We start from the raw sequence: 15,211 nt of genomic DNA on the forward strand, positions 1-15,211 counted from the left end.
TGCCACTTTCAGGTCTCCTCACACTGCTGGTGGGTTCCATTATGTCATAGGGTGCTGTATGGCCTCCCATTGCTGCTGCCTCCACCGCCACACTGTGGCTCCACACTCTGGTTTTGGCCCCGTGACTGCCCAAATGAGTGAAGTGTGCGGTGATTCTAAGATCGACGGCACTCATCTGCATGTCATACTGACTGACAGTATTATTTCTCTTCCCCAGCAGACTCCAAGGGCATTTAAATTAAAGGTACAGTGTTCTGCACTAATATAAAGGCTCTCTGAAGCCTAGAAACACCCTTTTTATAAGTTAAATTCGCAGCGAATATATTCGACTCGAATCGAATTTATTCCTCGAATTCGCCGAATCAGCCGAATCGAATTTTTGAATACTTCGCTCATCTCTAGTCATAGAGTATGCAAGGGAGCATTCTTCTAGTGCTGATTGACATTTTAAAACAAAACATTAAAAAAAAAAGTGGGAAATGAACCTAGTGGGCCCCATTCACACTATGACGCATGACACCAGGCCTGTGTCATGGGCTGCTCAACACATAACAAATGCATTAGGTAGCCCTTGCACTTCTCTGAGCTTCAAGTCTCCTGCGTTTTTTTGTTTCAGAAATGTATATTGGTTTTCAAAGTAGAAAGTTTTTCCATAGAAAGTCATACATTTGCATAACGTTTACAATCTGTTCACAGAGTGTAAGCATATCAAATACACATGAACAAAAAACGCTAACCGTGGTATCCATGACATCACATACAAAGAGAAACCTTCATCGGCTCACTCAAGAGCCAGGTAAAATGTAAGAAATAAGTGTAGCACCCTCCTAATTAGGCTGCCAAGTAAATGTAGTCTTTATTTCACTGTAGCAAGTGAAACAGTTATTTATTGTTTTTGTTTGTTCAGGGTTTTCTAAGCTGGGTGTTTGATTTCTACCACCTGTTTTTGGAAGAAACTTCCAGAATATAGGGTAGTGAGATGCAAATTACCAGTATGAATATTTATCATGCCTCAACCAATCCTTGGAAGGAGGTAACCAGAAGGTGGCTGGGAAGGTAATACATGTTTGGGAAGCTCTGGATGAGTGTCTTTCCCTTCAGGGAGAGTTCAGGTTTCCTGGGTCCTATTGCCCCTAGGAGAGAGTTTCTGAAACAGGAGATTGCAGTTTGGGTCTCAGTAGGAGCTGGGCTGAGGGTCCGGGGAAGACTGCTAAATAAGTATTCATTTAGAGGGCATGGTTTTGGAGTCCTGGTCTGGAGAAGGATCTGTATTTATCTCCCTCACTGTGGATCTACCTGTGGATGCTGGGTGGCAGACAGCTACTGTAGACTTTGGGTGTGCTTGTGCTAGAAGGAATCTAAGTGCCAGGGGTTGCTACATGGACTGGGGCTGCTCTGATATACTGGTCATTCCCTGTTACCTGCAGGAAAGGCTGCTGTAAGAAGATTAGTAAGAGGTTTGTACTTCTATTATTGCTATTGATTGTTTTGGAGTACACTTTGACCCTAAACCCCTTTCTTGTTAAAGTTTCTTCAAGTAATAAAAAAACTAAGACATCCCCAACACTGTGTTATTTTTGCTGGCGAGAATGGATTGGTGCTTGCAGTAGTGGGCAACCTCTGTACTTTTATGGAAGAACCTGTTATTACCAGCAGCTCCAATGGGGGTAACACTAAATAAGAATAAACCGGAATGGTTAATAATATAAGGAAAAACAAAGGGGTGAGGGGTAGAGGGAGGTAGGCTACAGGAGTAAGAACTAAACAAAGGTCATTTCCATCTTCTGCACATGCCCTACCCCCAACAACTTAATTCCAGTAAGGAATTAGGGTGAAGGTTGGAGACATGTAGGATTCAACCCATGGTTTCCAAATTTTGCAGAATTGGGACATCCTATCATTTTGTCCAGCAGTAATTTTTTCTAATATCATCACTTTAAGTATACACGAAACCACGATAGTGTGAACACGGCCTTATTATTTTACTGCACCCAGATTTCTTTTGGTCAGAATCTGGTGAAATTTAGGTTTGGAGCTTTAAAGTGCAGCAGGAGAGCAAATTCTCCAACTTTGACATCACAACAATGAAAAGTTGATGAAGGTTTTGGCATTCCCCCGGTCTAATAAACATATATATTTAAAAAAAATGTTATTTGCTGTTGTGTTCCTGTTAGAGAGAGATCCCCTTGACCTTTATGCAGCTAACTATACTCCTATGCTAACTCACATAACTGCTCTTATGACAAAATGGTCCTCCTTACCACTCGTGTGGATAGGTAGAATAGCAGTCATAAAGATGTCAATCCTTCCAAAAATTCTATATTTATTCAGAGTTCTCCCGATCCCAGTACCATCCCATTACCTTCGCATACTACAACGTCGTATTTTCTCCTACGTGTGGGGCTCAGTACGCCCCCGCGTACCCCGTTCCACCTTATACCGTTCCAAGCTCAATGGCGGTCTTGGCCTTCCCGATATCAATAAATATTACCAGGCGGCACATTTAGCACAGTTGCCAAAATATCATGCGACCTATGAAATTCCACAATGGGTTATCCTTGAATCTATAGAGTGTGACCCCCTGTCCACAGCCAATTTACTTTGGCTAAGACCAACTGACCGCCGCTCAATAACAAATCCCATCACCTCTCACTTTCTGTCATTGTGGGACAGACTGAAGACTCGCTACCTCCTTCAGTCCTTGCATAACCCCTTACTTTCATATCTCAAGAACCCAGCTTTTCCCCCATCATGGTCATCGCCAATCTCATTCAAAGAATGGACCACTGCAAATCTCCTCCGCACCCATCATTTCCTACAGAGGAACAAATTCAAATCCTTCGCTTCATTACAAGAAACATATAGCCTCCCAGCATCTGAAATATTCAGATATTTACAATTACAACACTTCTACAGACCCTACACTATAGCATCTAGCCAAACTAATACCATGTCTCCCTTCGAGCGGGCTTGCTATAAAGATCCCCATAGACGCGGTCTCATTTCCTGTCTATATTCCCTTCTCACAACTTCGGCTGCCACATCCCCCCCCCCCCCCATATACCCATAGGTGGGAAACAGATCTAAACAGACAATTAGACCCATCTGACTGGGACCACATTTGGGCCAATACGAAATCATCTTCACAGAATGTTGTAGCTTTGGAAACTAACTATAAAGTCCTAACTCGTTGGTATTTGGTCCCAGCAAAAATTGCAAACTACACCCCTAACTACCCCCCTAATTGCTTTAGAGGCTGTGCTGACCTGGGAACACACTATCACATATGGTGGGACTGCTTAGTAGCCCAAACTTTCTGGACAGATGTCTTTAGAATGATATCCAAATTTTGCGCAAACCTGCTTCAACCTACCCCGACAACGGCTCTTCTTAATCTGCGCCCCCCCGGCGTAACCACACCGCAATTCAAACTCATCCTGCAAATAACCACAGCGGCCAAACAGGTTATAGCAAAATCTTGGAAATCCCCCACTTTAAGCATAGCTGCAGTTAACACTAGGGTAACCCAAGCTATGATACACGCAAAGGTGGAAGCCACAATCCTTGATACAATCCCTAAGTTCCTGAATGTTTGGAACCCTTGGGTAGAACATTTCCTCCCGCAAAATTTTGACGAATCACTCCTTCTTCCCTAATATGCAAAGTGTGAAAGTGTGCATTTTCAGTACTAACCTGGTACCACTCCTAACCGAATACACAAAGGATTATGTCCTCCCCTGCCATCCATGGAGTCATCTCTATCACCCGTCCCCCCCCCCCCGGCCCCCCTCGGTCTATCCTTAGCTCCACATGCAGCACTGGAGAGTCATTACTCACACTGATTAAACTCATTATGGTTTGTTGTTTCTTTCTGTTACTAATCTTTATTTACTCAATACCCTAAGTTATGCTGCACTGCTTCTTTGAGTCTCTCTCTCCTTCTATATAAGGACATTGATACTGTGCATTTTTTTTTACCTCTGTATTTTGCTGTCAATGTACTGTCCAATGCCTACTGTTAATATCCCCCTCCCCTTGTTATAATACCAAAAAAAAGTTTGAACAAGAGAGAGATCCCCTTACTTCTTCTGGTTATAACATGATTACAGGGCAGAAAGAGAAATGTTCCCAATGAGGCCACAAACGTCATTAAAATCTTTTTGTAAGGTGCATCTGAATTAATCATTTATTCTCTCTGCAACTCATACATCAATATAATTTTACAATTTCTTCTTTATGTATATAGCTATACTTTAGTCAATATCATTTTTATTGCCAACAGCCCTTTAAAACCTCCTAAAGCTATTAAGCAGGATCGGCATTGTACATTGTTCACAATTGTTTTAGCAGTATATATATAGATAGAGAGAGAGTAGTTTTCTATATTCTCAATTCTCAGACACAGCTGATGCCAATTTATAAAGTATATTTAATGCCAAATAAAATTTGACAGGGGTTAAAACACTTTTTTCACTCCAATCTAAAAAAAATGGCTATAGGTATATACTTTATGACTCTCTAAACAATCCTTTTTAGGCTAAACACACAGTTCTCTTTGGTTAACATATATAAATCCTGTGCCTTAGGCCAAACAAGGTCCCAATATTGGTAATTGTGGTTTTCATTTATTCTCAAAGTGTATGAGTTCTCAGTTGGCTATATATACACTGCTAAAAAAATTAAAGGAACACTTTTTAATCACAGTATAGCATCAAGTCAATTAAACTCCTGGGATATTGATCTGGTCAGTTAAGTAGCAGCGGGGGTTGTTAATCAGTTTCAGCTGCTTTGGTGTTAATTAAATTAACAACAGGTGCACTAGATGGGCAAGAATGAGACAACCCCCAAAACAGGAATGGTTTTACAGGTTGAGGCCACTGACAATTTTCCCTACTCATCTTTTCTGACTGTTTTTCACTAGTTTTGCATTTGGCTAGGGTCAGTGTTACTACTGATAGCATGAAGTGATACCTGGACCCTACAGAGGTTGCACAGGCAGTCCAACTCCTCTAAGATGGCACATCAATACGTGCCATTGCCAGAAGGTTTGCTGTGTCTCCCAGCACAGTCTTAAGAGCATGGAGGAGATTCCAGGAGACAGTCAGTTACTCTAGAAGAGCTGGACAGGGCCGTAGAAGATTCTTAACCCATCAGCAGGACCGGTATCTGCTCCTTTGTGCAAAGAGGAACAGGATGAGCACTGTCAGAGTCCTACAAAATGACCTCCAGCTGGTCAGAAACAGACTTCATGAGGGTGGCTAGAGGGCCCAACATCCTCTAGTGGGCCCTGTGCTTACTGCCAGGCATCATAGAGCTCGATTGACATTTGCCATTGAACACCAGAATTGGCAAATCCACCACTGGCTCCTTGTACTTCTCACAGATGAGAGCAAGTTCACCCTGAGCACGTGACAGACGTGAAAGGGTCTGGTGAAGCCCTGGAGTACATTATGGTGCCTGTAACATTGTTCAGCATGACCGTTTTGGTGGTGGGGCAGTGATGGTCTGCAGAGGCATATCCATGGAGGGACGCACAGACCTCTACAGGTTAGACATTGACTGCCATTAGTTATCGGGATGAAATCCTTGGACCCATGGTCAGACCCTACGCTGGTGCAGTGGGTCCTGGGTTCCTCCTGGTGCACGACAATGCCCGACCTCATCTGGCGAGAGTATGCAGGCAGTTCCTGGAGGATAAAGGAACTTATACCATTGAATGGCCCAAAGCTCTCCTGACCTAAATCAAATAGAACACCTATGGGATATCATGTTTTGGTCCATCCGGCGCCCCCAGGTTGCACCTCAGACTGTCCAGGAGCTCAGTGATGCCCTGGTCCAGATCTTGGAGGAAATTCATCCATCCAGGACATCATCCATTGTCTCATTAGGAGCATGCCCCAACATTGTCAGGTATGCATACAAGCACATGGGGGCCATACATACTACTGAGTACCATTTTGAGTTGCTGCAATGAAATTTCAGCAAAATGGAATAGCCTGCTGCATCATTTTTTCACTTTGATTTTCAGGGTGTCTTTGAATTCAGTCCTCTGTAGGTTGATAATTTTCATTTCCATCAAACAATGGGGCATCCTTACTTTCCTAACACATTACCCAGTCCATATCAGTATAGATATCCAGCATGATATTTTTCCCCATTGAGATCTGGTGTGTTTTCCAATTGTTCCTTTAATTTTTGAGCCATGTAGTTATTTATGAAATTAAATAGGAAGCCAGCAATTGTGTAGAAGAATTGTAATTTCTTTTTTGCCACAAGATATCCATTTGAGTATGGAGCGGTATTAACAGATAAAGACAACCAGTATCTTCCACTATTATGATTATTTGCAAATTATTTTTATTATAATTATACTTATACAGGATTTATATAGCGCCAACAGTTTACGCAGCGCTTTATAATATAAAGGGAGACAGTACAATTACAATACATTTCAGAACAGAAGGAATAGGAAGGCTCCTTCAGCTTACAATCTAAAGGAAGGGGGAAGTGGTACAAAAGGTGATAGCTGCAGGGGATGATCTGATGGAGGTGACCCAAGTACAGTTTTTAGGTGCAGGTGGGGTAGGCTTCCCTGAATAAGTGAGTTTTCAAAGATTGCCAAAATGCAGACAGGGTGGGGGCTGACTGGGCATGCTGGGGTTAGGGAATTCCAGAGGATGGGGGAGGCTCTGGAGAAATCCTGGAGGCAAGCATGGGAGGAGGTGACAAGGGATCTAGAGAGCAAGATGCTCTGGGAGGAGGGGAGCGGGTGATTTGGATAATATCTGCAGATGAGGTTTGTGATGTAGCTAGGAGCAGTGTTGTGGATGGCTTTGTATCTTGTGGTTAGTATTTAGAATTTTATACGTTGGGTTATTGGAAGCCAATGAAGGGATTGGCAGAGAGGGGCAGCAGTCACTGACCATTTGCCAAGGTATAGGAGTCTAGCAGCAGCATTCATAATAGACTGAAGGGGGGATAACCTGTGTAAAGGTAGGCCATTGAGGAGGGAGTTGCAGTAATCAAGGCGGGATATAACCAAGGCATGGATAAGTTGTTTGTGGTGTCATTAGTCAGAAAGGGGCAGATTTTGGAATTGTTGCGGAGGTTGAGGCAGTAGGATTTAGCCAGTGATTGGATGTGGGTCCCGAAGGAAAGGTCAGAGTCTAGGATTACACCTAGCACCCTGACATGAGGGGAAGGACCAATGGTTGTGCTGTTGATCTTAATGGTTAAGTTGTGAGTGGGGATCGGGAGGAGGAAATATAACAAGCTCGGTTTTAGAAAGATTGAGTTTAAGGGAGTGGTGTGACATCCATAATGATATGTTGCTTAGTAGATTTGTGATGCGTGAGGAGATTGAGGGGGTGAGCGGGAGCGTGAAGAGATAGATCTGGGTGTTGTCAGCATAGAGGTGGTTTTGGAAGGCATGGGAGAATATCAGTTGGCCCAGGGAGGAGGTGTAGAGAGAGAAAAGGAGGGGGCCAAGGATGGAGCCTTGGGGTACCCCAATGGAAAGAGGAAATCTCAACTATTTCTGCAATAGTCAAGTTTCTCCCCTCCCTCCCTACCTTCCAAAACTCTCTAGTGGTCAGTGAGAGTGACTACCATAAGACAGGACCAATAAACAGGCAAGTAGGAGGGATGTACAGCTTTAGAGGGAACAATGGACTGGCATATTATTTAGTTGCAGTTACTGTATCTTTGGATTTACAGATAATTTTGATGCACAGTTTTCCCTGGAAGTAATCTCGACTTACTGTTTTTTTTCATGAATTGCTTTGTTGAATTAATAATATTTGTTACATGTTTAATGGTTTAGCATAAGATGCCTGATACCTATAATTTTCCCATGCAAGAGTAATAGCAGAAAAAAGACCAAGTGGTCTGTTGAAACTTCCCGTTTTTATAATTGTTATGTCTGAGTATAGATCTATGTTTTCCCCATGCATATCTGAATCTACTTAATGTTGACTCACTCACTACCTCTGCTGTAAGTCTATTCCAAGATTCAATTACTCTTTCAGTAAAATAATACTTTCCAGGGTTAGTTTCGAACATTTCTCCTGCTAGTTTGAGGTCACGTTCCTGTGTTCTTGATCTTTTACTTTCTTTAGTTTCATATTGAGATTACTGTCCTCCTGAACCTTTTTCACACCTTTAATGTGTTTATTCATATCTCCCCTTTGCCTTCTTAAGGAAACATGAATGTGATCTACTAGAATTGGCACATTATTTTATTTTACTTATTAGACCATCTCAGCAAGATATTGTGCCATGGACTCAATATTTGCTAAATGGATAGACAAATGAAACGTTAGGTTCTTTCATAATTACACTAAATAAAATATAATGGTGCCTTTGGCTTTTCCTTTTGGTATTTTCAGACTTGCTAAGCTGATGTCCCAGGTAAAAGTGAGGCCTACAGGAGTGAGTTTACAGCTTGATCCTCAGTACGAGCCTTGGACACATAAACGAGAGGTAGAGCCATCCCCATCCCCACAAACTGAAAATGAGGAACTTATGAAGAAATTCTTTGTTACTCTTGGCCAGGTAATGCCCAAACTCCAGCCAAACCATTTTTTTCTTTTTGGAATGGGATAGATATAAATTATAGAATGTGAAGACATCTGTCTGATCTGCATGCAGCTGTTGTGAGCTTTTTTAAATTCTAGTGATGCAAGGGATGAAAAACCATGGCTTCTGTGCAGTAGAATGAAGTATGATATTAAGTATAAATCCCTTATTTTTATGGCATATGATGGAAGTGATGACACACAAATGCCTCCTGTTTAATATATCAGCACTGTAATGTATGAATTTTTTACTAGAGGGTTATTGGTTTCTCCTGGCCAACCTCAATGTAACCTGGTTTTACCATCTAGTTTCTCAATAAGTACAGTTCCATGGAAGCCATGACTTCTATATTTTGCAATGAAGATATATATCAAATCTGAAACAGCTGCAGGTAATGTGGATAACTTGTCTATATTTAGGCTGCATCTGGCTATAAAACAGTGATTCTGGATGCACTTTTGGCCACTGAAGAATACAGGAATGATTTGTATTTCTTGTTCCACTATAGTAAAATAAGGGATAGGTCCCTTGTTTGGATTTATGAGAAGTTGATGATGATATGTGAATACCTTCAGTTTTATTACAATGCTGTATTAGTTATTCTTTCATAATATAGATTTATTTAGGAGAATGGTGATAATCCTGAAGTCTGTGGCTGACTGGGTAAATATTTAAGTTTATGTTTTTCCAAGGCTTCGTTTACCCAGACAAAAGAATGGTTTACAATAGCAAAGCAAAATGAGCCTACTGTGACCACTGATTCATCTTTTGGACCCATTACCTGGGAGCCTGCACATGGTAGACTTTCACTGTACAATGGATACGATGGTAATAAATGTAAGTAAGAATGCATTACATATACAGCACTTTTATAGTCAATTGGTCATAGTCCTAGCGAAAATAAGGTTTAGTATACCCAGGTTTAGTATACCCAGCAAGTGTACAGTATGTCTAGGCTTTGGCTTTTTACCTTGTTCCTGTAGTGAGAAATAGCTTTTATTACTCTCCATGACATCAGCACCAGGCTTGAAAAATTCTTGCAGAAGCAGCTGCTGAGAGCTCGGTACCTATTGATGTGTGCATGCTCCCCAGAACTGCATCTCCCAAAAGCCAAGTGTGTGGGCAGGTTCTTGTGAGTCAAGGCAGCAGCATGATTTTGATAGGAAATAAATGTATTTATTTTATTTATTTCAGGTACTTATATATCGCCATCAATTTATGCAGCGCTTTACATATATATTTGTACATTCACATCAGTCCCTAACCCTCAAGGGGCAGACAATCTAAGGTCAGGCAATCAGTGTAAGCGTATGGAAAGTGGAATTGTGAGTGGGGTATAGACAAAAGTCTGTATTCTACTAGTAAGACCTGACAATGCTGGTTGGGCTATTGGTGCTTGAGTGCTTCTGGCAAATCAATGCATTTTTCTGTTCTTGTAGAATTTTAAAACATGGGGGAAAAGGGAACCTCTTACTTTCTGCCATGTTTTTGTAAAAAAAATTGGGATAAACAGAGACAGAGAAGAATATTATGACAGCATAGACAATTGTGAAACAGTCAGTACTTTGCTTCTCTGATATCTGTATATTTTTGCATAGAAAGTAAGTTATCTATGTTGTCCGTATGGTTGTGTGTCCCTAGCCTTACACTGTACAAAGCTGTAAAGTATTATGTTAAAATGCATATTGTTACTGCAAATATAAGTACCTACATGTTTCTATATAATAACTTCCTGTGATTCCCCCTGTATAGCAATCCTAAGGCTGGACATAGTCTGCCAGGCATAGACATAGTCAGCCAGAGGGCTGAATAAAAAAAACAAATTCTAACAGATTCCTCTATCCTCCCAAGCAAGGTGCATGGAGGAATTCCCCCTGCCAGGACATTGTATTCTAAAGCAGGGCATGGATTAAGCGGTTTGCCAGAAAAGAAATTGCTCTGTTCCCCCATCAACACAGTCAGTGTAAAGATCGCATGTAAAGTCTAACAGCCTAGTTATACCCAAGTCGTACAACAACTGACTTGGGTACAATCAGCTTGCCCATAGATGCTGAACGGGCCAAGATTCCAATCATCTATGGCTGGCTTAACAGCGGCTCCTGCTGCTGTCGGGATACACTGTTCAGCAGCTGAAGCCACTGATCATCAAAAGTTTTCTAGAGTGTCCGTTCAACAGTACACCCTCCTGTACCCACCGAATTTTGATCCAGCATAAGGCCCCTTTCACACGGGGTGGACTCTGCTTTGCTCAGCAGGGGATCTCTCTGCTGATCAGTGCAGAGTGAGCAGATGACAGGTCCGTGTCCGCTCCGCTTATACTGAGCAGACAAGGGAAAGGCCCACTCTGCTGTATGGGCATTCTGATCTGATCCGCCCAGATGGAGGAAAATGGATCGCCTTCCATTTTTTCTAGCAGATTGGATTAGAGGTAGCTGGGTGTAAATGGACATCTGTCCGTTTATATCCGCCAATCTATAGGAATTCATGCACCTTACAACCATATCCACCTGAGAAACTGACAGGCGGACCTGACTGGATTGCCAGTGTGAAAGGGGCTTAAGAATGGAGCTTCTGACATAAGAAGGGAGTAGACTGAATATAGTGATTACCTCGTTAGTGTGGTATAACTGTCCAATAAAATTGTGAGTGGGTCAGTAAGCAAGCTGTATTCCTAAATGCAGTGAAGAAAAAGGATGTCACTGGCCTGGCTATGCAGTATGGCAGGGGTGTCTGTGTTTCAAGATTGATTGAATAAATTTGCTTTTTCTCTGTTAAGCAAAACAGTGCACATACCTATATATGTATTGCATGTGTGTATTTAGCTATTTGCTTGGTATTCAGCCTTAATAATAACATTTTATCAAGGTGAATATGTCTGCTTCATGATGAAGAATTTGTTCCATATTACCCATTTTTAATGTCATTCTTTCCCCTATATTTTGTGTAGTATATATATTTTGCAGGTATTAAGGTATTTATTTTATGTATGTATGTACATGATTCAAAACCATTATTAATATTTATATTGAGAAACTGAAAACATATAAATGTACAGTACATATTTATTCTACTTATTCTTGTGTCTTGACTATTCACCCCATATGTGTTAAAGTATCTAAAGGCAAAACCTTTTCATTTTAGTTTTTGATAGTGTACAGAGAGGTTTGAGCACCTGCCAGTTTTTATTGCGGTCTGTGCCCCCATTAGAGAGATTCACCCTCTCTATTTGTTTTGTTAATCCATTATCATTAAAGGTGAAAGTAAAAGAAAATCGCAAATTGTGGGTTGTCCCCAGAAAAGTAATAGAGGGGAAATCTTCCAATGGGGACACTAGTTCTGGTGATCTGGAAGTCCCCAAGGAATTCTATTCATTTGCAGGGATTTTCTCTCACTTCCTGTTTGGTTATGGGACAGGAAGTGAAGAGAAATCTCTGGAAAGGGACACAGATGGTAAAAAAAATAAAAAATCTGACAGGGGTTATGACCATCCCTTGCTCTACCTTGCTCCATCCAAAATGAAAAAAATAAGTGTTATAAGTGTAATTATATATTGTATTTGCTTTAAGCCTCACAGAGTGTTTCCAATGCCCAAACTGTGAAGAAACCCAGATCGGTATTATTGAAGAATACACAAGATGCTCAGAAGGAAGAGGAGTATTCTGTAACCATTGCAGATTCTCCTGTCCCAAGTCCAGTAAGAATTTATATTGAACAGAAAGAAGAGAAATTAAATGATAACGAGCAGCTAGAAAAAGACCAAGAAACTATTCAGGATAGAAATGTCCCAGTCTTCCCAACAATGGAGGACTTTTCCTTTTATTATGTTGATCAAGTTATGAAGACTGCAGTATCCAAGCTTAATGGAGAGAAGGTGGAACAAAGTGCAGGTGAAATTGATGTTTTCAGCCTATCAGAGGTGGCGATTCAGCCTCTGCAGAACACAAGAGCTCCTTCCACTACGTCTGAATCCACAATTGAAGAAGAAATTGACATCTTGGAATTAGACAGTGATGAGCTGGAAGCCCTGGAGTCCTCATGTCATAAGCATGAATACGCTCATATCCACAGCCGAAAAGAATTTGAAAGGTTTAAATCTTTTATAAAAGGAACATCTGGGGAAAAACTATTCTGGTTATGGATGGACATTGAACGACTGAAAGCCATAACTGACATGAAAAGAAAGCAGAGGTACTCATATTGCATCAATTTCTTATTTGAATATTGATACTTTATAAATATATTTTGCACTGGGTACTGAGTTGTTTCAGCAGAGGTAGGTACTTTGACACTCTTTCTTTTCATGTGTCTGAAAGTAGCTAAATAAAGCCACAAGGGCTGCAATGGCAAGAATAAGCTTCAGATAGTGTAAAAAAACTATCAGCGGAGGTGCACTACGGGTCCAAGAAACTGCACGTCTGCTGTGCGTTTTTTCATGTGCGATTTCATGCAATTGATGCATGTTTTTCAATCTGTATTTGTCCTTTAAGGTCATTTTTTTGTCTTTTTCCTTTCTTTGGCCTTTTTGCGCACTCTGATGTGCTTCGATGCATTTGGCTACGTTCACATGCACGTGCGCGCGTTTTCAAGTATTTGTGGTGTGGAAAAATGCAGCTAGCTTTTCCTTTTTCACTGCAGTGCACTGTAATAGTGTAGACTATACCCATAATATAACCTGAATTTTGGACTGTTTATGCTGTTGGAATGCAGTGAAACTTGCATATAACTGCATCTGGAGTGAATGAGCCCTTAAGCTGAAAAAAAAGGCATTTATATAAACACACCAGGACATGGGCCAGTCATGAGGACTGAAAGTAATAGATGGTATGTTGCTTAGAATCCTTAAGAGCTCAAATGTAAGTCCCCTGCTGATCTACTATAGTAAGGCCTCATGCACACTGCAGCTCAAAAAAGCTGCTTCTTCAAGCGTCTGAGCTTTTTTTTCTCTGCCTGTAAACTCCCCTCCATGTTAGCCTATGGGGAGATTTACTAAAACTGGTGCAAACAGAATCTGATGCAGCTGTGCATAGTAACCAATCAGCTTCCAACTTTAGCTTGTTCAATTAGGCTTTGACAATAAAACCTGAAAGCTGATTGGTTACTAATCACAGCTGCACCAGTTTTAGTAAATCTCCCCCTATGTGTCCATGCACACTATAGGCGTTTTCAGTTTAGTGGCAGGGAAGTTTACAGGCAGAATTAAGAAAAAAAAATACGCTCACAGTGTGCATGAGGCCTAATGAGTGCAAACTCTTAACCACTTGCCACCAAATCAGGTACATGTATGATTTGCTTTACATAGTTATACCGGGGTTATGGCTGCACCTGTCTGCCATAACCCTGGTGTTGTTTTTTTCGGCTGGAGATGCTCTTTCATCTAAATACTATGTTTGTGGCTAATTACTTGCTGATTTCCTTTTACAGGAAGTGACCTCCCGTCTCTGAGCTCTCCAGTGAGATCAGGGAGCCTGGTATCCAATCCAACACTTCTGCTGGCTAATCACAGAGCAGATCGGTATCAGGGACCCAGCCATCTCTATGGTCCCTGAGACCAGAAGCGACAGGAGACTGTCTTTTAAAGCGAGATTTTTTTTTTCTTTATCTCATGCTTTCTAGGGTAGAGGAGAGATCTGGGGTAGCCCCAGATGTCTCCATAAAGAGAACCTGTCATGCTTTATTTCTATCACAAGGGATGTTTACATTTCTTGTGACAGGAAAAAGAAGTGATTAAAAAAATAAAGGGACAATGTAAAAATACAAAAGGTAATAAATAATAATAATATAAAAAAAAATGTTAAAGCACCCCTGTCCCCCCTTGCTCGCATTCAGAAAAGAACGCGTACACATATGTAAATGGTGTTTGCACCACACATGTGTGGTATCACCACAAACATTATATCGAGAGCAATAATTCTATCACTGGACCTCCATTGTAACTCTAAACTGGTAACCTGTAAACATTTTTAAAGTGTTGCCTATGGAGATTTTGTAAGTATAGTAGTTTGTCGCCATTCCACGAGCATGTGCAATTTTAAAGCGTGACATGATAGGTATTGATTTACACTGTGTATTATCATTTTTTTATATTTTATGAATAAATTGGGTTATGTAATGTGTTTTTTTCACATTAAAATTCATTAAAGTGTATTTTTTCCTAAAAATTGCTTTGAAAAACAGCTCTGCAAATATCATGTGACATTAAAAAATTGCAACAACCACCATTTTATCTCTAGAGCCTCTGATTATATAATGTTTGGGGGTTCTTAGTCATTTTCTAGCAAAATAAAATACTGATTTGTACATATAGGAAAGAAGTGGCAGAATAGGTTTGATCTTCAAGTGGTTAAGGCTCCATTCACATTTGTGTGACTTGTCATTGGACTTTGAACACATAGCGCTGAGTGAACTATTGGCGCTTTATAAATACTGTATAATAATAATAATAATAATAAAGTCGCATGACAAGTCACAGCCCATTGGTTTCAAAGGCACCCGCTCAAATCTATGACACTTAAAGTCACAGCAACTTTGAAAATGTTCCTGTACTACTTTAATGGGACTTTGATGCGACTTAGTGCCAGAGAGGGTAACGTCGGATCAAAGTCGCACTTAGGATTCATGTAATCACAATTTTCCT

At 40.8% G+C, this 15,211-nt stretch overlaps 1 protein-coding gene across 1 annotated transcript in view; it reads left to right on the forward strand.

The window, feature by feature from the left end:
• Nucleotides 1-15,211, forward strand: part of RGS22 (regulator of G protein signaling 22) — a 165,325-nt gene that overhangs the window by 50,030 nt on the left and 100,084 nt on the right. Inside the window, exons 6-8 of the mRNA XM_089666422.1 lie at nt 8,388-8,553; nt 9,270-9,414; nt 12,144-12,765. Coding sequence (XP_089522548.1) covers nt 8,388-8,553; nt 9,270-9,414; nt 12,144-12,765 — 933 coding nt within the window. The remainder of the gene's footprint in view (nt 1-8,387; nt 8,554-9,269; nt 9,415-12,143; nt 12,766-15,211) is intronic.

This window comes from Staurois parvus, unplaced genomic scaffold, assembly GCF_062004578.1.
Source record: "Staurois parvus isolate SC_StPar_1 unplaced genomic scaffold, SC_StPar_1.0 ptg000052l, whole genome shotgun sequence".
NCBI classification, from domain to species: Eukaryota; Metazoa; Chordata; class Amphibia; order Anura; family Ranidae; genus Staurois; species Staurois parvus.